Below are 24,252 nucleotides of genomic sequence, written 5' to 3'. Positions count from 1 at the left end.
GTTGGTGCCTAAACCTAAGACCCCCCTGTTGGTGCCTAAACCTAAGACCCCCCAGTCGGTGCCTAAACCTAAGACCCCCACTGTTGGTGCCTAAGTAACCCTCCCTGTACCTACCCCTAGCCCCTAGACCCCCCTGTTGGTGCCTAAACCTAAGACCCCCCTGTTGGTGCCTAAACCTAAGACCCCCCTGTTGGTGCCTAAACCTAAGACCCCCCTGTCGGTGCCTAAACCTAAGACCCCCCTGTTGGCGCCTAACCCTAAGACCCCCCTTTATTATGTGGATAATAATGTTTTACTAATTGTGGATGGAAAAAATATTTTGCAATTTACGTTACGTACTGATCGCTTTATTTTGTGAATAATAATGTTTTACAAACAGTAAGGGATAAAACTTTAAATAATGTTTTAATTATTTAAATAAAATAAATATGTTTAGTATTTTCATAAACGTTATTCGGCACGGGTGCATTTTATAAACGTAAATCACCACAAGCTCAGTTATAAATCATTAAACATCTCCGGGCGCCATTTGTAAATTTTATTTAGCTCCGGGCGCCATTTGTAAACTTTATTTAGCTCCGGCGCCCTTTTTTCCTGCTCGGCGCCCATTAAACGTTATTTATTATGGGAGTGAATGGCGGCGCCCTTTTTGTCCACTAGCTGCCTGCGCCCTTTTTTCCCAGCTCCGAAAAATATGTTGTTTTATAATTCAAACCACACTGGTCTTTTCTATTCTGGTTCATTTTCCTTGATATTAACATTTTAAAATTAGTAATATATCAATTTGAAGGTTGGGAATAAAGTTTAGAGTCAATCAAACACATTTTTTTAGTAGATAAATATATATATTTTCATAGAAAGAGGGACAGGACTCCCAAAGAGGGACTGTCCCTCCAAAAGAGGGACAGTTGGGAGCTATGTATATAACCATAGCTCTAATGACATAATACAAATGGCTTTTATAAGAAATAAAAAACAAATTGCGTTCTAAAGGCTGAATGAACAGTGTTTGTGCCTTTGGAAAATAACTAGTGGTACTGAGGGGAGAGGAGGTGGAGTCCCAAGAAGTTCCTTTTTAAAGGAAAAACAAGGGGAGGGGACGGGCAGTTGTGATGGGATTTGTCAGAATCTGTCCACTTCCCTCAGTTTTTAATGCAATAAAAACTCTCCACCTGTCTAATCTACCAAGAATTATTACCCGTCCAGAGAGTTGTGAGCCAAAACTTTAGGCCAGATCTGGACTTGTGTGTGGACTAGATTTGGCTGCGTGTGTGGACTGGATTTGGCTGCATGTGTGGACTAGATTTGGCTGCATGTGTGGACTGGATTTGGCTGCCTGCATGGACTGGATTTGGCTGTGCGTGCATGGACTGGATTTGGCTGTGCGTGCATGGACTGGATTTGGCTGTGCGTGCATGGACTGGATTTGGCTGTGCGTGCATGGACTGGATTTGGCTGTGCGTGCATGGACTGGATTTGGCTGTGCGTGCATGGACTGGATTTGGCTGTGCGTGCATGGACTGGATTTGGCTGTGCGTGCATGGACTGGATTTGGCTGTGCGTGCATGGACTGGATTTGGCTGTGCGTGCATGGACTGGATTTGGCTGTGCGTGCATGGACTGGATTTGGCTGTGCGTGCATGGACTGGATTTGGCTGTGCGTGCATGGACTGGATTTGGCTGTGCGTGCATGGACTGGATTTGGCTGTGCGTGCATGGACTGGATTTGGCTGGGCGTGCATGGACTGGATTTGGCTGGGCGTGCATGGACTGGATTTGGCTGGGCGTGCATGGACTGGATTTGGCTGGGCGTGCATGGACTGGATTTGGCTGTGCGTGCATGGACTGGATTTGGCTGTGCGTGCATGGACTGGATTTGGCTGTGCGTGCATGGACTGGATTTGGCTGTGCGTGCATGGACTGGATTTGGCTGTGCGTGCATGGACTGGATTTGGCTGTGCGTGCATGGACTGGATTTGGCTGTGCGTGCATGGACTGGATTTGGCTGTGCGTGCATGGACTGGATTTGGCTGTGCGTGCATGGACTGGATTTGGCTGTGCGTGCATGGACTGGATTTGGCTGTGCGTGCATGGACTGGATTTGGCTGTGCGTGCATGGACTGGATTTGGCTGTGCGTGCATGGACTGGATTTGGCTGTGCGTGCATGGACTGGATTTGGCTGTGCGTGCATGGACTGGATTTGGCTGTGCGTGCATGGACTGGATTTGGCTGTGCGTGCATGGACTGGATTTGGCTGTGCGTGCATGGACTGGATTTGGCTGTGCGTGCATGGACTGGATTTGGCTGGGCGTGCATGGACTGGATTTGGCTGGGCGTGCATGGACTGGATTTGGCTGTGCGTGCATGGACTGGATTTGGCTGTGCGTGCATGGACTGGATTTGGCTGTGCGTGCATGGACTGGATTTGGCTGTGCGTGCATGGACTGGATTTGGCTGTGCGTGCATGGACTGGATTTGGCTGTGCATGCATGGACTGGATTTGGCTGTGCCTACATGGACTGGATTTGTCTGCCTGCATGGACTGGATTTGGCTGTGCGTGCATGGACTGGATTTGGCTGTGCGTGCATGGACTGGATTTGGCTGTGCGTGCATGGACTGGATTTGGCTGTGCGTGCATGGACTGGATTTGGCTGTGCGTGCATGGACTGGATTTGGCTGTGCGTGCATGGACTGGATTTGGCTGTGCGTGCAAGGACCGGATTTGGCTGGCTGCAAGGACCGGATTTGGCTGGCTGCAAGGACCGGATTTGGCTGGCTGCAAGGACCGGATTTGGATCTGGAAGGACTAGATTTGGCTGCGTGCGTGGACTGGATGTGGCTGCGTGTGTGGACTATCCTGTCCACATGTGTGGACAGGATTTGGCCATGTGCCTGGACAGGATATGGCCGTGTGCGTGGGCTCTATTTGGCCGTGTGCGTGGGCTCTATTTGGCCGTGTAGACATGATCTAGCTACATGCCTGTACTGGGTTTGGCTGCCTACATGGACTGGATTTGTCTGCCTGCATGGACTGGATTTGTCTGCCTGCATGGACTGGATTTGGCTGCCTGTATGGACTGGATTGGTCTGCCTGCCTGCGGGGGCTGGATTTGTCTGCCTGCGGGGGCTGGATTTGTCTGCCTGCGGGGGCTGGATTTGTCTGCCTGCGGGGGCTAGATTTGTCTGCCTGCGGGGGCTGTTTTTGTCTGCCTCTGGGGGCTGGATTTGGCTGCCTGCTTGGGCTGGATTTGGCTGCCTGCTTGGGCTGGATTTGGCTGCCTGCTTGGGCTGGATTTGGCTGCCTGCTTGGGCTGGATTTGGCTGCCTGCTTGGGCTGGATTTGGCTGCCTGCTTGGGCTGGATTTGGCTGCCTGCTTGGGCTGGATGTGGCTGCCTGCTTGGGCTGGATGTGGCTGCCTGCTTGGGCTGGATGTGGCTGCCTGCTTGGGCTGGATGTGGCTGCCTGCTTGGGCTGGATGTGGCTGCCTGCTTGGGCTGGATGTGGCTGCCTGCTTGGGCTGGATTTGGCTGCCTGCTTGGACTGGATGTGGCTGCCTGCTTGGGCTGGATGTGGCTGCCTGCTTGGGCTGGATTTGGCTGCCTGCTTGGGCTGGATTTGGCTGCCTGCTTGGGCTGGATGTGGCTGCCTGCTTGGGCTGGATGTGGCTGCCTGCTTGGGCTGGATGTGGCTGCCTGCTTGGGCTGGATGTGGCTGCCTGCTTGGGCTGGATGTGGCTGCCTGCTTGGGCTGGATGTGGCTGCCTGCTTGGGCTGGATGTGGCTGCCTGCTTGGGCTGGATGTGGCTGCCTGCTTGGGCTGGATGTGGCTGCCTGCTTGGGCTGGATGTGGCTGCCTGCTTGGGCTGGATGTGGCTGCCTGCTTGGGCTGGATTTGGCTGCCTGCTTGGGCTGGATTTGGCTGCCTGCTTGGGCTGGATTTGGCTGCCTGCTTGGGCTGGATTTGGCTGCCTGCTTGGGCTGGATTTGGCTGCCTGCTTGGGCTGGATTTGGCTGCCTGCTTGGGCTGGATTTGGCTGCCTGCTTGGGCTGGATTTGGCTGCCTGCTTGGGCTGGATTTGGCTGCCTGCTTGGGCTGGATTTGGCTGCCTGCTTGGGCTGGATTTGGCTGCCTGCTTGGGCTGGATTTGGCTGCCTGCTTGGGCTGGATTTGGCTGCCTGCTTGGGCCGGATTTGGCTGCCTGCTTGGGCCGGATGTGGCTGCCTGCTTGGGCCGGATGTGGCTGCCTGCCTGGGCCGGATGGACCGGATGTGGCTGCCTGCCTGGACCGGATGTGGCTGCCTGCCTGGACCGGATGTGGCTGCCTGCCTGGACCGGATGTGGCTGCCTGCCTGGACCGGATGTGGCTGCCTGCCTGGACCGGATGTGGCTGCCTGCCTGGACCGGATTGTGCTGCCTGCCTGGACCGGATTGTGCTGCATGGATTGGATGTGGTGTCTGGACTGGATTTAGTTGCGTGCGTGGAATGGATGTGGCTGCGTGCATGGTCTGGATGTGGCTACGTGCATGGTCTGGATGTGGCTACGTGCATGGTCTGGATGTGGCTGCGTGCATGGTCTGGATGTGGCTGCGTGCATGGCCTGCATGCTTGGTCTGGATTTAGCTGCATGCGTGAACTAGATTGGGCTGTGTGGACTGGATGTGGCTACGTGCGTGGGCTGGATGTGGCTGCGTGCATGGACTGTATTTGGCTGCGTGGGCTGGATTTGGCTGCGTGGTCTGGATGTGGCTGCGTGGTCTGGATGTGGCTGCGTGCGTGGACTGGATTTGGCTGTGTGGACTGGATGTGGCTGCGTGCGTGGGCTGGATGTGGCTGCGTGCGTGGACTGGATGTGGCTGCGTGCGTGGACTGGATTTGGCTGTGTGGACTGGATGTGGCTGCGTGCGTGGACTGGATTTGGCTGTGTGGACTGGATGTGGCTGCGTGGGCTGGATTTGGCTGCGTGCAGGATGAGGCCCACATTCTGCAGGAACATGTCAAGGTTTTAGTTTTGGAGTTAGAAGCTGCATCAGAAGAGTTAAGCCTCCAGCCTGTCTCGCTTTCACACATGCATAGTGTACCGAGTCCCCAGTGAGAGCTCTGAATAATATGACAGCATCATTTCAGAGTCAGATCAGTGAACCCACACAATCATTACATCTGGAGAGGAACCAGCCGCTCGCACCTCGGCAACATCATCACCGCCAGATGGATTATTTGTTCAAGAACACTCTATACGCACAAATGCAAAAACGCTCTCATTTAATAGAGGTTGTGTTAAAGGGCCAGGAACTGCGAAAAAAATTAAAAACATTGGCTGAAGGTAATGAAAATTTTGAATAGAACGAATGGATCACACTGCTAAATAGAAACATCTTAGGTGAAAGGATGCTAACGTCTGCATACAAATACATTCTATAATTAAAGTGGACCTGAACTCAGAAAGATGCTGCTGCTCTAAAAGATAAGCAACAGCAAAATAACCTTCAAACAAAAGTATTTCTTTGTTATAGCTGATACAAGTCCTGCAATAAATCTGCAGTGTCTACTTACTGCTTTCATAGATGCAGACAATGGGCCTGATTCACAAAGCGGTGCAAAGTGTTTGCACGCCTGTGAAAAGCCCTTTATCACGCCTAAACTCAGTTTAGGCGTGATAAAATGAAACTGGCGCGAAATTCCCTCGCGCAATCGCGCGGCGCACGGTGCAGTGCGCGCGATGCGCCCATTAAACCCTATGGGCGCTGCGCGCGGAGTTGCGCGATTGCGTGCGCAAAACTTTGCGCGCGGGACTTTGCGCGCGATAAAGAGCACAAAACGGTGCTAACTCAGCAGTGCAAAGGTTATCACGCCTAAAGTCTTTTAGGCGTGATAACTGAGTTATCACCGCTTTGTGAATCAGGCCCAATGGGTTAACATCCTGTATTTACAAATTATCTGCTCTGTCTGGCAGAGCAGATTCCTGAGCTGACACAGCTGAGAGATCGAATTATGTTGGTGCTTAGACACAGATGAGGGGGGATTAGACAGGCTAAACTCTCTAAATACATACAGGGTGCATTCCTCTGTTTTTTTTCTGTCCTGTGCAAGAGTTCAGGTCCACTTTGAAGAGGAACTGTAGTGAACATAACGTGATGAATAAAATTGCTTTTTTTTTTTTTTTACAATATTTATTTATACATTATTCAGTCAGTGTTTGTCCATTGTAAAATACAACACAATACATTTGTAAATTGCTTTGTCCCACTGGACTAAAAGCGCACAGATATGTCTCAGATCAGTACAGTGTTGCAGAATGAACTGTTACAGAGGAAGTAGTCAGGTGTTCATAAATGCCAGACTAAACAGGTGGCTTTTAAGTTTAAACCTAAATGCTTCCAAGGATGGAGCTGTCCTGATTGGGGGTGGCAGGGAGTTCCAAAGTGTAGGGGCAGCAGGACAGAAATCTCTGGCTCCAAAGGTTTCTAGTTGGACTCTGGGAGTGACCAAGTTATTAGGTCCTTTTGATTATGGGGGGTGTGATGCAATTGCAACACATTCTCACTCGATCTAGAGCCCAGATTGTGCAAGGATTTTAATGTCAGTGTCTATCTTAACTACCTAATGACCGCGTCACACCAATTGGCGTGAATGCGGTGGCTCCCCAAGGACCGCGTAACGCCAATTGGCGTAAAGTCCTGGGTGCGTGTTTTGCAGGAGATCTCTCCGCGCTCTGTCATCAGTCTCCCAGCGACAATCACCACTAGGAGACTGTTAGAAGGGGTCTATTTACAATGTACAGCACTGTAATCTACGTCAGCGCTGTACTGGGGACAGCCGTGACACACGGCTGTCCCCCTAGGAGGATCAGAGAGCAATCGGCTCTCATAGGCTGATGTCCATGAGAACCGATCTCCGGGATTGGCTGCCGAGGGGAGGGAGGGTGGAAAATTAAATAAATAAAAAATGCACAAATTTATTCAAAAAACAACAACAAACAAATAAAAACAATTAAACAAACACAGGAGCAGCAATCAGAGCCCATCAACAGAAAGGTCTGTTGGTGACGGAGGGGTGGGGGGGGAGGGGACGTTGGAATCACTTGCGTGCTGAGTTGTACAGCCCTGCAGTGGCCTGAATTGTAAAAAAATAGCCTGGTCACTAGGGGGGTGTAAGCCTACAGTCCTTTAGTGGTTAAAGTGGATCTGAGATGAAAAACTATGACAAGTAACTTGCCTATATATCTTATCTAAAGTTTAGATCGTTTACATAGCAAATCTGGCTGCAAACAGCTTTAATAGAATAAGATTATTTCTTCCTGTGATACAATAACAGCAGCCATGTTGTTTGTAAACATTACACAGAGGCAGGCTTATCTGCATCTTGAGCAAAAAAAACTAATCCCCCCTCCTCCTCCCTCCTCCCCTCTGCCTCTGAAATCTCTGGCTAGTAATACCTCCCCCTCCTCCTGCCCATACTGAGCTCCCATGAACCCTTGCTACTGTCTGAAAGTGCCTTGGCTCTCTGAAAACCTGTGGGCGTGGCTTGTTTAGTTTATAGGGAATTAGAGTATTAAAACAAAAACAAAAAAGTATTTGGCTTGAGGAATGCCCTATAAACAATAGAAAAGGAACAGAATTATGCAATGAGTAAAAGTTCATCTCGGATCCACTTTAAATAGAATTCTCTATTTCGTGGGTAGCCAGTGGAGTGAGCACAGGATTGGTGTTATTTGGCAATGGCGGGGTTGGCTTGTTAACAGCCTTGCAGCGGCATTATGTACTAGCTGCAGGTCTTTGTTTGGGAGGCCTATATAGAGGGCATTGCAGTAGTCCAGCCAGTGGCATAGCTAAGGAGCTGTGGGCCCCGATGCAAGTGTTACAATGGGGCCCCCCATGCACTATATACATAACCTTTGATACGGTGCACCAAAACCTGCCAAAGGCAACTACAGTGTCAGAGGTGCAAGAAGGGGATGGGGAGCACTTTGGTAATGATTACCACTACTCAAAGTATCTATAGAAGTGATTATTATGAGCACAGGACCAATAGAGAGCTAATACTGAAGTTTAGGGAGGGCCCCTCTGGCCCAAGGGCCCCGATGCGGTCGCTACCTCTGCACCCTCTATTGCTACGCCCCTGAGTCCAGCCGTGATGTTATGAATTCATGAACTAGGGTTGGAAGATCGGCTAGAGATATGAGGTGTTTAAACCATGCAATGTTCCTTAGGTGAAAGAAGGAATGTTTCACAACTGCTGAGATTTTATTCCTGAACCATTCCCCTTCAGGGCTCGTTTCCACTATTCGCACATGTAATGCAAGTGGATGGGCCTGTTTCCACTGTAGCGTTGTTCAGGTGCGTTTTTTTTCAGCAGTGAAAAAACGCACAAAAGAGCCGCAGAATTCGCCTGCGAGTGGAATGCATGCAAATCGCCGCTAATGTATTTAATAGGAAATTCGCATGCTGTTTTGGTATGGGAATTTTCATGCGAAGTCGCATGAGAATTCCCATGAAATCAATGGAAAAAGCACACCGGCATTGCCATGGTTAAATTCGCATACATCGTCATCCATGCGAATTTTAATGCGAATTAGCACGAAAATTTGCATGCGTGTGCAATTTTGCCACAACGATTTCGCAACGCAATAGTGGAAACGAGCCCTCAATCAGTACTCCTAGGCTCATCCAGATTTACATTCTGTAATTTATCACAGGCACCAACATCTTTACTGTTGTCAGGTGATCTCTGCAGAATGTTTACAGCTGTTTCCAATTGCCAAAAAAAGCAAGCAGCCTCTCCTTCCACTGACATCACCTTCCAGCAGTAAAAATGTCACCATGTGGTAAATGTCAGAATGTAAATCAGGGAGAGGAAAGATTTTACAATGGGCAAATACTGACTAAATCATTTATACATAATTTTTGTAAAAATTAAGCACTTTTTTATAACATTATTTTCACTGGAGTTCCTCTTTGAGGTCATGTGATCTTATTTATTTATTTTTTTTAAACTAGATTTGTAAAGCCCTGATATAGGAAAATAAAAAAATAAATAAATTAAAATAAAAAAACACTAAACAGGACTAGCACTGACTGCCACCATCACCTTGCCATCTACAGCAGAAAGTGAAGCTCTCTCCATTCAGCTCCCTACATTCCTTTTCACCCCCCCTGCTCAGTTCGTTTGCCATGGATCCATTCTTTCCGTCCCAATGAGCGTACACAAGGTGGTGCAGTCTGCTATTTTTACAGATTGGCCGGACAGAGCAGATGCTGATGGAATCAATGGTAGCCTATAAGAGCGGGCGATGTATGTTCTCACTAGCCTGGCCACTGCATACGGTTCACAAGTGTTTACTCCCCTGCCACCGTCACATTCAGGTCATCTGCCTCTGCGGGCACAGCCACTCGGGTCTGGGAGAAGCGTCGGTATACATATTCAAGCCACACCAGAAGCATCAGGCTCCCATTGGATTGCAACAGACCAATGAGAGTCCTCCCTGGTTTGAGCGAGTATCCCCATCGGTCTGTTGCTATACAATGGGGAGCCTCAATGCTTCTGCTGGGGCTCCAATCAATATATATATATATCAAGAGAAGCACTGGCTTCTCTTGAGTGGGGGGCCAGCAGCGGAGGAGGAACATGAATGAGATGGTGAGAGGTGTGTACCAAGTGGGTGGTAACGCAAAATAGAATGGGAATAAGGCTCCCTGCACACTGCAAATCCGTTTTGCGATTCCGATTCCGTTTCTGATTCCGATTTTCCCTGAATACATTCAACAGAAAAACAAATCAAAAAAGGCAGCATGCAGTAAAAATTAAAAATCGGAATCGGATGTAAAAACCGATTAAAAAGCGGAATCGGCATCACATGCAGTGTGCAGGGAGCCTAATGGATGCAAAACTGACACAAACGTAACAAAAGTGATGTGGTTGAAACAGGAAATGGATCAGTTTTTCATACCTTGGCCTCAATTCTGGTAACTATGTGAGGTAAATATAGTTTTGTAGGTAAAATACCTCATGCGGTATTTTCCTCTTTTTTTTTTTATTTATTTTTCAGTAATTCTGAAAGAGTTTTCAACATTTCAGACATAAGGTAATACATACGTAAAATGCATAAAGTGCGGTAAAACATGAGGAATTTCAGCGGTAAGCATGCAGTAAATAAATAATAGTAGTCTTCAACTGTCTTTCATAAGTTAGTCTTATAGTCTTTGGAAGATATTTTTTTTTGAGGTGGGAAGGTGTATTTGATTTTGTAGCAACCCATGGACAGTATATTTATAGGCATCCCTTATAAAAAAAAATTCCAGTAAATATTTGGAGTTTTATTTCTACTATTCTTTTCTATTACACAGCCTGAATAGGAACGACACTGAAACAGCAATTGGAACTCCACTAAAAACTGCAAAATGCACACAAATGGACTTTACCTCCAGGTATAGGCAGGTTTAAACTAATCGGTAAATTATGTGCTAACATGCCCCCTAATTTGCATGAGAATAGCTATTTTCAGTAAAGTTAATGCAAATTACCTCATAAATTACCTTATAATTTACCATCATTTATGAGGTAAAACATGACTAAAATACCATCATTTATGAGGTAAAACATGACTAAAACCTACCAGAATTGCTAAATGTCATTACCTCATGAGGTAAATTACCTCACATGAGATAATTTGCTTGATAACCCTACCAGAATTGAGGCCATTGTAGTGTGAAGAGGGCCTTAAAGAAATTTAACCCATGATTGAACGTCATTCTATTCCCTAGCAGATACCCTTTTCCCATGAGAAATCTTTACCTTTTTTCAAATAGATCCTCAGAGGGGAATCTGTCTGGCTGATGTTGTGGTAGAACCCTTCCCGCAGTGTGATGTCATGACCATGATCCTGTCTGTGAGCCTTGTTGCATTGTAGGAAATAACGGCTTTTTCCAACTGCCAAGCACCCAGCATCTCCCTCTGTGCATAGAACTCTCAGGAACGAACATTCCGTACAGATCACCTGACAGGACTAAAAATGCCACCACCAGGCATGGCCGAACATTCGGATTCATGTGAATCCGGATAGTTGCTATCTGGATTCACCCAGTAATGCTGTGCGAGCTGGGCGGAAGGAGGAAGTGTTTGTAGTCACGTGAGCGCCAAGTGGAACACATCGTGGGAGGCGACGAGGGACGGACAAAGAAGACGTCAGAAGGGTAAGCTTGACCCCCCCCCACCCAGCCCGCACAGCATTACTGGCGAATCCGAATGTTCGCCCATGCCTGGCCACCACCAGTGATACATTTCTGAATGTAAATCAGGGAGAGGAAAGATATTACACTAAATAATCTATAAATGAATATTGTCAAAAATAAGCAATTTTATTCAATGTTATTTCCCCTACAGTTCCTTTTTAAGGACAGGTGTCATAGTATACATAAAGACACGTATGTGAATAGTCCCTTTACCCCCACCAGAGGCATCCCAGGGCTCCACAACATGCACTAGTTCTCATTACATTACCGTATAAATACAGTTCACTGCTATAAATTTTATATGCTAGAATGATGGTGATCTGACTGTGCGATCCCAGTAAACTATAAAGAACTGTAAATAGAACAAAACTAGGGGAACATACAAGCAGGGCCCTCTGTCTGGACAGAGACCCCCCTCCCCCAACCGTCCGCTCGCTCTCCCTTACCATAGCTCCAGGTTTGTGCGTCAGAGAAGAGCAGACGAGATATCCTGTCATTAATGGACATTTATAAGAGCCTGAATATCCTCTTCCTAAATTGCTATAATAGAGGCCACGTAACTTTAGTGAAGAGCTGTCTGAAGTGGTTACTTAAATGTATGGCCGGGGATTTCTGACACCGTCTCCATCCTGAGTGCCACCAGCGGAGGAGACGCTTCCTGATCAAGGATAATAAATGGCTATGAAACTGTTGTGTCAAAGTTTCCTGTCAGAAATACATGAATAATAAATGAATGTCCTTGTTGAGTGACAGTTGAAAACTTCTACACAAGTTCATTTCAGGCACTGTAACAGACAGCCTTTAGCCTTCATGGTGGTCCTTCCAGTTAGCCGGAGAGAGAGAAAAACAATAACCATCATTGAATAACATGAAATCCGCTATGCAGAGCAGCTACAATTCTGTGGATATTCAGATCATTACAAAGGCTTATTGATGGTTGTTTTGAGTGTTTGCCATCTCTTCTAGTAATAGATTAGAGTATGATATGAGTTTCCTGGAGTGTGGGTACAACATGCAGGCTACTATTGCTGGATCCAGGAATTTGAAATGTGAGACAAGTGGTTTTGAGATAACATTGAGGTGCCCGGCGCACAATGCTATCAGCAGGCAGTCAAGGTTTATATGCAGCGTTACTGGCAGGAGCCCACATCATCAGCACATTCCTACGGTTTCATCAGCATGCGCCTGCTGCATCATCATCACATGCCTACTGTCATAAGCACGCACCTGCTGAATCATCTGCACGCGCCTACTGAATCATCAGTATGCAGCTACTGCATCACTAGCGTGTGCCAACTGCATCATCAGCACTCAGTTACTGCGTTATTAGCACGCACCTACTGCATCGTCAGCACACGACTACTGCGTCATCAGTACTCACATGCTGCATCATCAGCACACGGATGTGCGGCTACAAGGCTACTGTGTCATCAGCACAGGCCTACTGTGTCATCTGCATGTGGCTACTGCGTCATCAGTACGCACATACTGCTTCATCAGTATGCACCTACTGCATCATCAGCACACGGCTACTGCGTCATCATAGGCACAGGCCTACTATGTCATCTGCACACGGTTACTTGTCATCAGCACGCGCCTGCTGCGTCATCAGTACACCTATACTGCGTCATCAGCACACGGCTACTGCGTCATCAGTATGCGCCTACTGCATCATCAGCACATGCCTACGGCGTCATCGGCACACGGCTACTGCGTCATCAGTATGCACATACTGCGTCATATGCGACTACTGCATCATCAGCACACGGCTACTGCGTCATAGGCACGGGCCTATTGCATCATCAGCATGTGGCTACTGCGTCATAGGCACAGGCCTACTGCATTATCAGCATGCGGCTACTGCGTCATAGGCACAGGCCTACTGCATCATCAGCACGCTGCTACTGTGTCATAGGCACAGGCCTACTGAGTCATCAGCACACGGCTACTGCGTCATAGGCACGGGCCTACTGCATCATCAGCACATGGCTACTGCGTCATAGGCACAGGCTTACTACATCATCAGCACGGGGCTACTGTGTCATCGGCATACTGAAGTGATTGTAGATCTGTTCCCTATGGACTTACTTGCCGGGTTACCTAAATCTTACTTATTCCCCTGCTGTGTAAACGCGCACCTACTGTCCCCCGCCAATAGTAACTTTTCATTTTCAGATGCAAGGATTTGATGTCGAAGCATCCAACCAATTCTGGGGCACAAGGTGTGTATGTATTAGGAAAATATAAAGATAGTTCATGCTAGGCAGGGGTCACATTTGTTCAAATCGCAGGTGATTTCACACAACACAAAATTGCAGTGCAAAAGCAAATAATGTAATTCCTGTTGGCCTGCCACCATTTCGGGCAGCATTGCGATCTCCGCATTTCGTTTTTTCTGTGCTTAAAAAAAAACTTGAAACATGCACTACTTTATCGCACACTGCATGCAACTTCTCCTTAAAGAGGAGCTGTTAGGTATAAGGTCTCAGAGAAAAAAAACACATATATCACCAGCTAAATATTGGCTGTACTTACATTACATATGCATTTCACTGTCCACGTTTGGATTTCACAGAATTTTTATTTAGTATTTGCAGAGAATCATGCTCCTGACAGCTCATGGCAGGTTCCATGTTTGTCTGTCTCCTATGAAGCCAATTGTGTCGTCATGTCCTCTCTGCTTCCTGATGATTCGACTCACAAAAAAGATCCTAATGGACAACACTACTGTGCAGTGAATATTAATTAGCCATGTGGCTAGGAACAATAGCGGACTCATGCAGTATACTCTAAGGGAACATATGCCCTGTGATTTTTCAGTGCTGTGAGCTGGGCTGCGTTACAAGCTGCTGTAAGTTGAGCCTGTAACTTCTCACTAGCAGCCTTAGGGGTGATTGGGAAATTAAGGGGATGACCCAAGGTGGGGAGAAGCAGCCCCAGAATGCTTTGCAGTATGTTATGCGGCCTGTCGTCCTACTTAAGAGCTTGGGAATAACAGCTTTGCTGTTCAGCACACATCAAAAGTAAGAGAGAAGTTTAACTTCAGTATTTCCTTTTTGGCTTCCTTCTAAACTGTTTAACACAGGAGAATAGAGGTTTAAATTAGCTTTTGCAGCCTGACAGTTACTCTTTAACAGTCATTAGCTACCATGAAAAAGGTTGCGTGTTCAAGCACAGATGTCCATGCAGTGTATGGAAATCGCACGTGGAAAATCATTTGCGTTTTCAGCGGAGACAAGTGTGAATCCTCCCTTAGTGTTAGGAAAGTATTATTTGTCAGGATTGTAGTCTGGACCAGATAGGCATAACAGATATAATTGAAAACTATGGTATGCAGCATTTGCCATGCGGCAAAAAAAGGTCAACTTGTGTCACTGCCTGGAACCAGACAGATATACCTAAGAAAGCAGAAGTGCTCAATGCAGTCTGAAATAAGTCTTTACCTCTACTTACCTATGAAAGTAGAAAGTGCCCCACTAAATATGACATAATTTGGTCCAAATGGTGTGAAATTGTGTTGAGTACCACTGATTCAGGATGAACTACATCTCCCATGGAGCCACAGGTCTTCTAGATTACTAGATGTAACCTTAAAGCACTATCAGTATATGTCTAGCCAGAATGTTCTTTTGTAGCCTAAACCATTCTGGTCTTTCGCACTGTGAAATCTTGTTTGCAACAACTGGCACCATCTGTAAGGCCAGACAGGGTTACATCTTACTGCTCTAAATTGAATGTCATTCCCTTTCCCTACCTCCCTTCCCCTTTCCCTTCCCTTTACCTCAAGCTCATGTACTGTACAAATGTTTGTACTGTATGTTTTTACTTTGAAAAAATGTATAACAGTTACCTATTTAAAAAAAAAGATTAGGAGTCAGGTAGGGCTTCATGTTGGGGGAAGGGGGGTTAGGGTCAGGTGTCAAAAAGGGGTTAAGGCTAGGGAGGGATGGTAAGAGTTCAGTTATAGAATGGAGGAAATGTTAAAGGACAACCAAGGTGACATGATGAGATAGACGTGTGTATTTACAGTGCCAAGCATGCAAATAACTAGGCTGTGTTCCTTTTTTTTCTTTATCTGCCTGAAAGAGTTGAACATCAGGTTTCAAAGTGAGAGTTTCTGTCCGGGTTGGGACTGGGTTAGATTATAGAATAACCCTCGCTGATTAGTAATTACAGCCATAAAACACTTTCCTGTCAGTAATTGGCTTCCGAGAGCAGGAAAGCGTTAAAAAAAAGGTCAATAACGCATACATTTGGGCTCTAGTATACTTCTATTAAGGTGTCATTGAGCATAGACAATGAAACAGTAAAAACTTAAAAACTAGTTTTCAATATAAAATAAAACTGTGGGATATCTAAAGTCATTCCTTTGGGGAGGAAGGTTAAGCCCAATATGGTGTAGAGTTAGTATTAAGTATGAGGAAGCCAGGCGCTAGCACCAGGTGACCCGATCACATGTACTGACTTCACATACGTGAGGCGTGGTCACATGGTACAGATCAGGAAATAGCCTGCAACACTCTGCACAGCCTGAGGGAAACACGTTGCACAGGGGGAGACCTGGAGGCCTGGGAGGAGGCTGTGCTAGTATGGTCATGGTGAAATCTATTGGAAATCTGTGTACAGTGTGTGGTAGTAATAGATCCCTCTCCAATCAGATTCCATCAGAGAAGGATCTGTCTGATGGTCCATCTGGTGGCCATCCAGTAATGTATCGCCATCTTAAAGAGGAAATCCAGCGAAAATAATGTAATAAAAAAAGTGCTTCATTTGTACAATAGTTATGTATAAATGATTTAGCCAGTGTTTGCCCATTGTGAAATCTTTCCTTTCCCTGATATACATTCTGACATTTTTACTGTTGGCAGGTAATGTCAGTGGAAGAAGATGCTGCTTGCTTTTTTTTGGCAGTTGGAAACAGATGTTATTTCCCACAATGCAACAAGGCTCCCACAGTGTGATGTCAGAATTATGGTCCCGACATCACACTGTGGGAGGGGTTTTACTACAATATCAGCCATACAGAGCCCCCTGATGATCTGTTTGTGAAAAGGAAAAGATTTCTCATGGGAAAGGGGGTATCAGCTACTGATTTGGATGAAGTTCAATTCTTGGTCATGGTTTCTCTTTAATGGTGGGCACAAAATTGGAAAATACGTGAAAGAAGTAGTTATATTTAGTACCCAGGAACTCATCAGTCCTGGAATAGATTTGTCCTCTGGCACCCTGTATCGGTGTAGAGGTAATATTGCAGAGGGGGTTAGTGATCCAGCAGGCAGTGCATGGAATTACCAATAAATTGTAAAATTTCTGGTTCTGCAGTAATGATGTTACTAGAAATTACTTGGTGGATATGAGAGTTTTCTCACAGACCTTCCAGCACATGGACTCTACACTGAGGTTATTATCTAACTTTTCCCCCCTCCCCTTTTCAAGTGTATTGCAGCTTAGATGAGGAAGGTCTAAATATTGCTATACTACACTGTGCTCCTCTTCCTTATTGCTCTCGTTTTTGCCTCCAGCTCAGGGCCCACGCTGTGGACATGAATGGACTCAAGGTGGAAAATCCCATCGATCTCTCCATCTTCGTCATTGACATGAACGACAACCGGCCGGAGTTCTCCAGCTTGGTGTTTAACGGCTCCGTGGACGAATCTTCAAAGCCAGGTATCAGCATTGATTTAATTAATTTTGCCATAATGACATTACTAATAGACTATAACAGGCAAGCTCTTATATGGAATAGAGGAAGAACATTAGTGTGGCCAACAACATGGCTACCAGAAGAGTGAACTACCCAACACTGTGCGCAGGGGCATAACCGTGCATAAAGGCCCCCCTGTACATTTCTCATGGGGCCCCTGGCATCCAAACCCCTCCCTGCCGTAACCAATCCCCCAACTCCTGTTGTCCTGTTGCCTGCTGCATTAAATTGCACGCAACTCATTGCATCTCATTGACCAATGACCATTTCTATTTCACAAGGACCTATAAAGCAGGGTAATTGCCCGATCTCTCATGGCACGAGAGACATGAAGCTATATGAGATTTCATGTATGTATGCATGTACATATGCACCAGAGATGGATTAAGATGTAATGGGGCCCTAGGCATTAGATTTGGTGCCCCCCTGTGGTAAGCTAAAGTGGAGAGAGGTCAAAGAAGGTGGTAGGTGGGCCCCTTGACCCCTACTAGGCCCCAAGCACCTGCCTAGGTTGCCTGGTGGATGATCCTGCTCCGATATGCATGTTACAGAACCTAGCAGTTACCTCCTTTTTTTAATTTTTTCTTTTGTTATTGTTCATTTAACTCAATCAGTCAACGTCCTTGGCTTTTTTATGCTATTGTTGGGCTTACAGCGCTTGCCAGGAGTGGCCTGTGCATTTCCTCTGCAATGAGCAGCGTGCACCGGCTTAGAAAGCGCTCCCTCCGGGAATATTGCCGGTTTAAGAAGCTGGCTCCTCCGTTTATGGCGCTATTCCCGTCTTGCCGGGCTTGGCTTAATCAGCAGAGCGCTGGGCGTCACGTGATCCAGCTGGGGACCTCGGTTCAGACACAAAGCGCAGAATTCTCATCGCGAAGCTGACTGCGGAGCGCTCAAGTGTCAGCACACCAGCTAATGAACTGATTAATTACTGAGAGGCTTCTATGGCTCCACATTGTGCCAGTGCCTGGAACTGAACAGGTAGTGAACATTTAAGGCTGAACTCTAAGCTCGCGCTTTTCAATGGGCTTTGTGTTGAAGGTGGAACAGTCTTTTATCAATGGTGTCTGGTGTCTTTTTTTTTCGTTCTTCTGAGCCTGCCAATGTTTTTATAAAAGAAAAAAGTAATGAGCCCCTTATTACTTCACTTCCCAGAGGAAACTTGTGACTGTTCAGAAGATTCAGCTCACTGATTTCTCATTCGCTCACTCCATGCACTAAACGAGCCTGTCTCTCCAGGAATCGCTGCCAACGTGACCCAAACTTCACACTTTCTTATGTTAAGAAAGATGTATTAAGAAGATGAATATAAACGGTAAAACTTGAATGATTATCATTATTATTGATTTATAAAGCACCCAGGGCCGCGCCTGGGCGGGTGCTGCGGGTGCATTGCACCCAGGCGCCACTCACCCCTCTGTCCGTGGCTCCTTCCCTCCCTCTAGCCGCCGCCGCGTCACTCAGACCTCGATCAGGCGGCGACCAATCGTGCGGGCGCTAGGACCCAGCGCCCGCACTGATATGCTTCCGCATATAGAGCGGGTGCTTCCGGCGTCCGCTCGTACTGGTCGGGTTGCTGCTGATCCTGAGGTCTGAGTGACACTGCAAGGTAAGGGGGGGAGCGGCGGCGGCTAGAGGGGGGAGGGGCTCCCTGTCACTCACTCACTCACTACCTAAAGGGGCTCCCTGTCACTCACTCACTACCTAATGGGGCTCCCTGTCACTCACTCACTACCTAAAGGGGCTCCCTGTCACTCACTCACTACCTAAAGGGGCTCCCTGTCACTCACTCACTACCTAATGAGGCTCCCTGTCACTCACTCACTACCTAATGGGGCTCCCTATCACTCACTCACTACCTAAAGGGGCTCCCTGTCACTCACTCACTACCTAAAGGGGCTCCCTGTCACTCACTCACTACCTAAAGGGGCTCCCTGTCACTCACTCACTACCTAAAGGGGCTCCCTGTCACTCACTCACTACCTAAAGGGGCTCCCTGTCACTCACTCACTACCTAAAGGGGCTCCCTGTCACTCACTACCTAAAGGGGCTCCCTGTCACTCACTCACTACCTAAAGGGGCTCCCTGTCACTCACTACCTAAGGGGGCTCCCTGTCACTCACTCACTGCCTAAAGGGGCTCCCTGTCACTCACTACCTAAAGGGGCTCCCTGTCACTCACTACCTAAAGGGGCTCCCTGTCACTCACTCACTGCCTAAAGGGGCTCCCTGTCACTCACTGCCTAAAGGGGCTCCCTGTCACTCACTGCCTAAAACGGGCTCCCTGTCACTCACTGCCTAAAGGGGCTCCCTGTCACTGCCTAAAGGGGCTCCCTGTCACTCACTGCCTAAAGGGGCTCCCTGTCACTCACTGCCTAAAGAGGCTCCCTGTCACTCACTGCCTAAAGGGGCTTCCTGTCCCTCACTGCCTAAAGGGCTCCCTTTCACTCACTGCCTAAAGGGGGTCCAGGCTGGCTACATATCCTGGGACACTGGCTGTTTGTCATTATGTGCATTTACTGGTGAAAAGCTGTCTCTTATGTGCATTTATTGGTGAAAAGCTGTCTCTTATGTGCATTTACTGGTGAAAAGCTGTATCTTATTATGTGCATTTACTGGTGAAAAGCGGTTTCTTATTATGTGCATTTACTGGTGAAAAGCGGTCTCTTATTATGTGCATTTACTGGTGAAAAGCGGTCTCTTATTATGTGCATTTACTGGGGAAAAGCTGTCTCTTATTAGGTGCATTTACTGGGGAAAGGCTGTCTGTCATTACGCGCATTTACTGGTGAAACGCTGTCTCTTATGTGCATTTAGTAGGGAAATTTTGTTAGTAAAAATCTTTTGTCAGTAAATTTTTAGGTATTTGTCAGTAAAAAATAACGTGAAAGTGTGGCAACACTGGCAGGCTGCGCGGCGCAATGGGAAAGATACAGGCCGCTCACCTCACGCTTGGGCTTGGCGGGGGAGGAGCCGACGACAGCGAGCGAGAGTAGGGTGGCCGCAGGCAGCCATAAATACGCAGTGTGTGACTGCGTTGCACTCGCAGAGCCTCTCAACCTGAGTCAGTCCAGAGACTAGCAGACTCAGGATATGGGTGTGGTTATGTGGTTGGGCGCGGTTAATTTAACCATTCCCATAGGCGCCAGAGAAAATCTTGCAGCCAGGTGCCAGGCACCCCAGGCTCACCCCTGAAAGCAAAACATATTCTGTGGCACTGTACAAAGTAAGAAACAAAAATGGAGTACAAAGCAATACATTCTTCAATTCCCTCCAACTCCCCCCAGGCCACCGCCATGCCCCACCTTCCAGGCCTCCCCCATGCCCCCCCCCCCACTTCCTCCATCCAGACTGTTCCAATGCACCCCCCCCCCCCACACACACACACACACACATACCACTTCTGCTCCTGCCACCTCCCTTTTGCCTCAAAGCTCCTCGAACACCTGGTCCACAGACGCATCACGCACTACCTCAGCACCAACTCCCTATTTGACTCCCTACAGTCTGGTTTCCTTCCTGCCCTCTCAACAGAAACCGCTCTCGTCAAGATAGTAAATGGCCTTACCCAGTGGCGTAGCTAAGGAGTTCTGGGCATGGTGCAAGTTTTACAATGGGGCCCCCAAGCACTCCAATGGCAGCCTGCCAATGGCAACTACAGTGTCTGAGGTGCAAGAAGGGGACGGGGAACAGTTTGTTAATAAAACCACTATTCAAAGTATCTATAGAAGTGATTATTATGAGCACACTACCAATAAAGAGCTAATAATGTAGTTGAGGGAGGGCCCTTCGGGGCCCCTCTGGCCCAAGGGCCCCAATGCGGTCACAACCTCTGCAACCCCTATTGCTACGCCCCTGGCCTAACCCTTGCCAAAGCTGAAGAAAACTACTCCATCCTGCTACTCTTTGAACTTTCCTCTGCATTTGATACAGTTGACCATCCTCTCCTCCTTCAATTCCTTTAGTCCTTAAGGATTAGTCACAGCGCCCTGGCCTGGGTCTCCTCATACCTTTCTCATCGCCGCTTCGCCACCTCTTTCAATGGTTCCTCTTCAACTCCCACCCTCCTCTTGGTGGGAGTCCCCCAGGACTCTGTTCATGGTCCCCCACTGTTCTCAATTTACATCTCTGATCTCAATTTACATCTCCGATCTCAATTTACATCTCCTCTATCAGCAAACTCCTCTCCTCCCTGGGCTTCAAATACCACCTATATGCCGATGATACCCAAATCTATCTCCACACCCCCAATCTCTCCCTCCACCCTGCCTCACAACCATCTCCTTCTGGATGTCAGCTAGGTTCCTGAAGCTTAACCTGGCTAAATCTGAGCTCATAATTTTCCCACCCCACACTGCACCACCCCTCCCAGATATTCACGTCACTATCAACAGCATTACCATCCACCCTACCTTCCAGGCATACTGCCTGGGTGTCATCCTAGTCTCTGCTCTCTCCTTCACCCCCCACATCCAAAATGTTACCAGAGCCTGCAATTTCCACCTTTGCAACATCTCCAAATTCTGCCCCTTTCTGACCCCAGACACTACCAAGCTTCTCATCTATGCCCTCATCATCTCCCGCCTTGACTATTGCAATGCCCTACTGTCTGGCCTCCCCTTGAAATGCATTGCACCCCTTCAGTCAGTCGTGAATGCAGCAGGTAGTCTCATTCATTCTTCCCACCCCTCTGTGAAGCCCTACACTGACTCACTATCTGTGCACAAGACCTGCCCAACCCACATTTGTGAACTCGCCCCCTCCGTCCCTCCAATGATCTCCACCTGACTTCCTCATGATTTCTCAATCCCATGCATGCCTACAAGAGTTCTCAAGAGCTGCCCCCACCCTATGGAACTCCCTCCCACTCCCTCTCAGATTCACTCCTTCCTTCAACACCTTCAAGCAAACACATCTCTTTAAAATGGCCTACCCCACATCTACCACACTGTAACTCTCTCAGTCAACCACCTTTTCCACAACCCTACCTTGTGTCCCTCCCCCACCCTTTAGATTGCAAGGCTTTGGCAGGGCCCCCTCTCCCTTAGTGTGTTTGTCTTCATTTTGCTATCCCAGCAATGAAACCCTTCTCATGGACTAACTGGGACTTGTTTTTCTGGGTCTCTGTAAAACGCATTTTATACCTTGATTGCATGTTGTATAACCAACCTTGTGCTATGTTGTATAACCGTTTGCTACCCCTCTGTCTGTCACCCATTGTTACAATGTATGTATCCCTATTTATTGTTCAGCGCTGCGTAATATGTTGGCGCTTTATAAATACAATAAATAATAATAAATACTCCAATAGACAAAATACAGAATCAGTACAAAGTACAGAATTGATACAAAATACAGAATTGGTAATTACAGTGACAAAATTGATATAAATTAAGTATATAACACATTCCAAGACACAAAAGGAGAGCGAGCCCTACACTTGCAAGCTTACCATCTAAAGGAATAGGGGGTAAATAAGAGGAGGGGTAGTATACAATATTCATACAGGTAGTGTGTTTTTAGGATATCTAATAGGAGTTCAACTTTGCCTTAGGTCAATGGGGGAATAGCTTACAGTACAGCGAATACTTGTTGGAAAAAGTGAGTTTTGAGGTAGAGTTTAAAGATCCCAAAAGTTGAAGAGTGACTGGTGACTGATGTGTTGTGGAAGGGCATACCAGAGGATGGGTGAGGCACATGCGAAATCTTGTATACTTGAATGTGAGGAGGTAATTCTAGAGGACAAAAGAAGGTAATGTGAAGATATGAGAATGCGATTGGGTTGGTATCTGGAAACTATTGAGGAGATGTAGGGGAAAAAGATTGTAGAGAGCTTTGTAGGTTAACGGTTAAGAGTCTGAACTGGATCATCTGGTTATTTGGCAGCCAGTGCAGAGCTTGACAGGGAGGAGCAGCAGAGGAAGAACGAGAAGAAAGATGAATGAGACCAGCAGCTGAGTTCAATACAGATTGAAGCGGTGCCAGTCTGTTGGTAGTCCACAAAGTATGTACTATATGTACTGTTACATGTACATAATGTAAGTATGTTACAATAGTCCAGACGAAATATTATAAGAGCATGTATCAACATTTTAGTTGTGTCGTAAGACAGAAAAGGTCAGATGCGAGATGTTTTTGAAGATGGTAGTAGCTGGTTAGGGACTGAATGTGAGGAATAGAGAGAGAGAAGAGTCAGATATTATCCCTAAGCACCATGCGGCCTCTTTAACTCATTGTCATGCATGCAGGTTGTGATAGCCAGAATGCGGAGCACCAGCTGCGTGTGGCTTCGCACCCTGAGCTATATCAGCCCGCATGGTCCTCGGTATGGGGGGGGGGCGGCCAAGCCTCCCCCAGAGCCCTTGTCCAATCCATGGTCAAGGGGCTCTTTCCCACCACTGGTGCCCCAGGAGGAGGTGGGGGCAACGACGCCCTGGGGTGTTTGTGGTGGAATCTGGGAGTCCGCTTTAAGAAGCCCCCTCCCCAGGAGAAATGAGCATAGGGGTACTTACCCCTTACCCATTTCCACACAGGGTTAAAAAATAAAAACATAACCATGAGAAAAGTCCTTTAATATTCTTAATTAACCCGGAATACTTACCTTTAAAAAAAATCTTCACACGGCAATATCCTTGGAAATGGTCCCACGCCAATATCCTCTAATGTTGCGAGCTTCATTGAAGATCTCTGCGCACCCTTCACTACACACCATCGCTCCCCCGCGCAGCTCTAGCTATACTAAGTATAGCTAGAGCCAAAGCATCTTTAAATTTGGCTCCAAGGCTCCACATTGGTCTGTTAATAGACCAATGGGGGAGCCTTGGAGCTTGGCTGCCCCTCTCCTCCAGAGCCTTCCCCCCCCCCCCCATACCATGGACCATGCGGGCTAGTATAGCTCATAGTGCGAAGCCCCATGCGGCCAGGGCTCCGCATTCTGGCTATCTCGGCCTGTATGGGGGACAAGGGGTTAAAGAGGCTCAGGATGGGGCCCGCATGTCATTTTTTTCCAATTTCCCACACTCTGACCATAAAAAAACAAATACATTTATATAGATGTTGATACATTTTTTGTCATTTTACCGCATTTAAATAGCGACTTTTTTCCTCTAACATTAACATCAATTATCTCAGAAACTACAAGGTCTTTTTGAAAAATGTTTTTCCCTCTACTGTCCTCTGTTCTTAACCCCCTTGGCGGTATGAAAAATACCGCCAGGGGGCAGCGCAGCAGTTTTTTTTTTTTTTTTTTTTTTTAAATCATGTAGCGAGCCCAGGGCTCGCATCATGATAGCCGCTGCTCAGCGGCATCCCCCCAGCCCC

General features: G+C 47.3%; 1 protein-coding gene across 7 annotated transcripts in view; it reads left to right on the top strand.

Annotated features, from left to right (window-relative positions):
• CDH4 (cadherin 4) overlaps positions 1-24,252 on the top strand; it is a 1,011,299-nt gene that overhangs the window by 871,850 nt on the left and 115,197 nt on the right. For all 7 annotated transcript variants that reach the window (XM_068263314.1, XM_068263308.1, XM_068263309.1 and 4 more), the window contains one exon: positions 16,752-16,896. In XM_068263314.1, the coding sequence (XP_068119415.1) occupies positions 16,752-16,896 (145 nt within the window). The remainder of the gene's footprint in view (positions 1-16,751; positions 16,897-24,252) is intronic.

This window comes from Hyperolius riggenbachi, chromosome 12, assembly GCF_040937935.1.
Source record: "Hyperolius riggenbachi isolate aHypRig1 chromosome 12, aHypRig1.pri, whole genome shotgun sequence".
In the NCBI taxonomy this organism is placed as follows: Eukaryota; Metazoa; Chordata; class Amphibia; order Anura; family Hyperoliidae; genus Hyperolius; species Hyperolius riggenbachi.
Note: the sequence above shows the minus strand (reverse complement) of the source record. Positions and strands in the feature narration are given on the sequence as shown.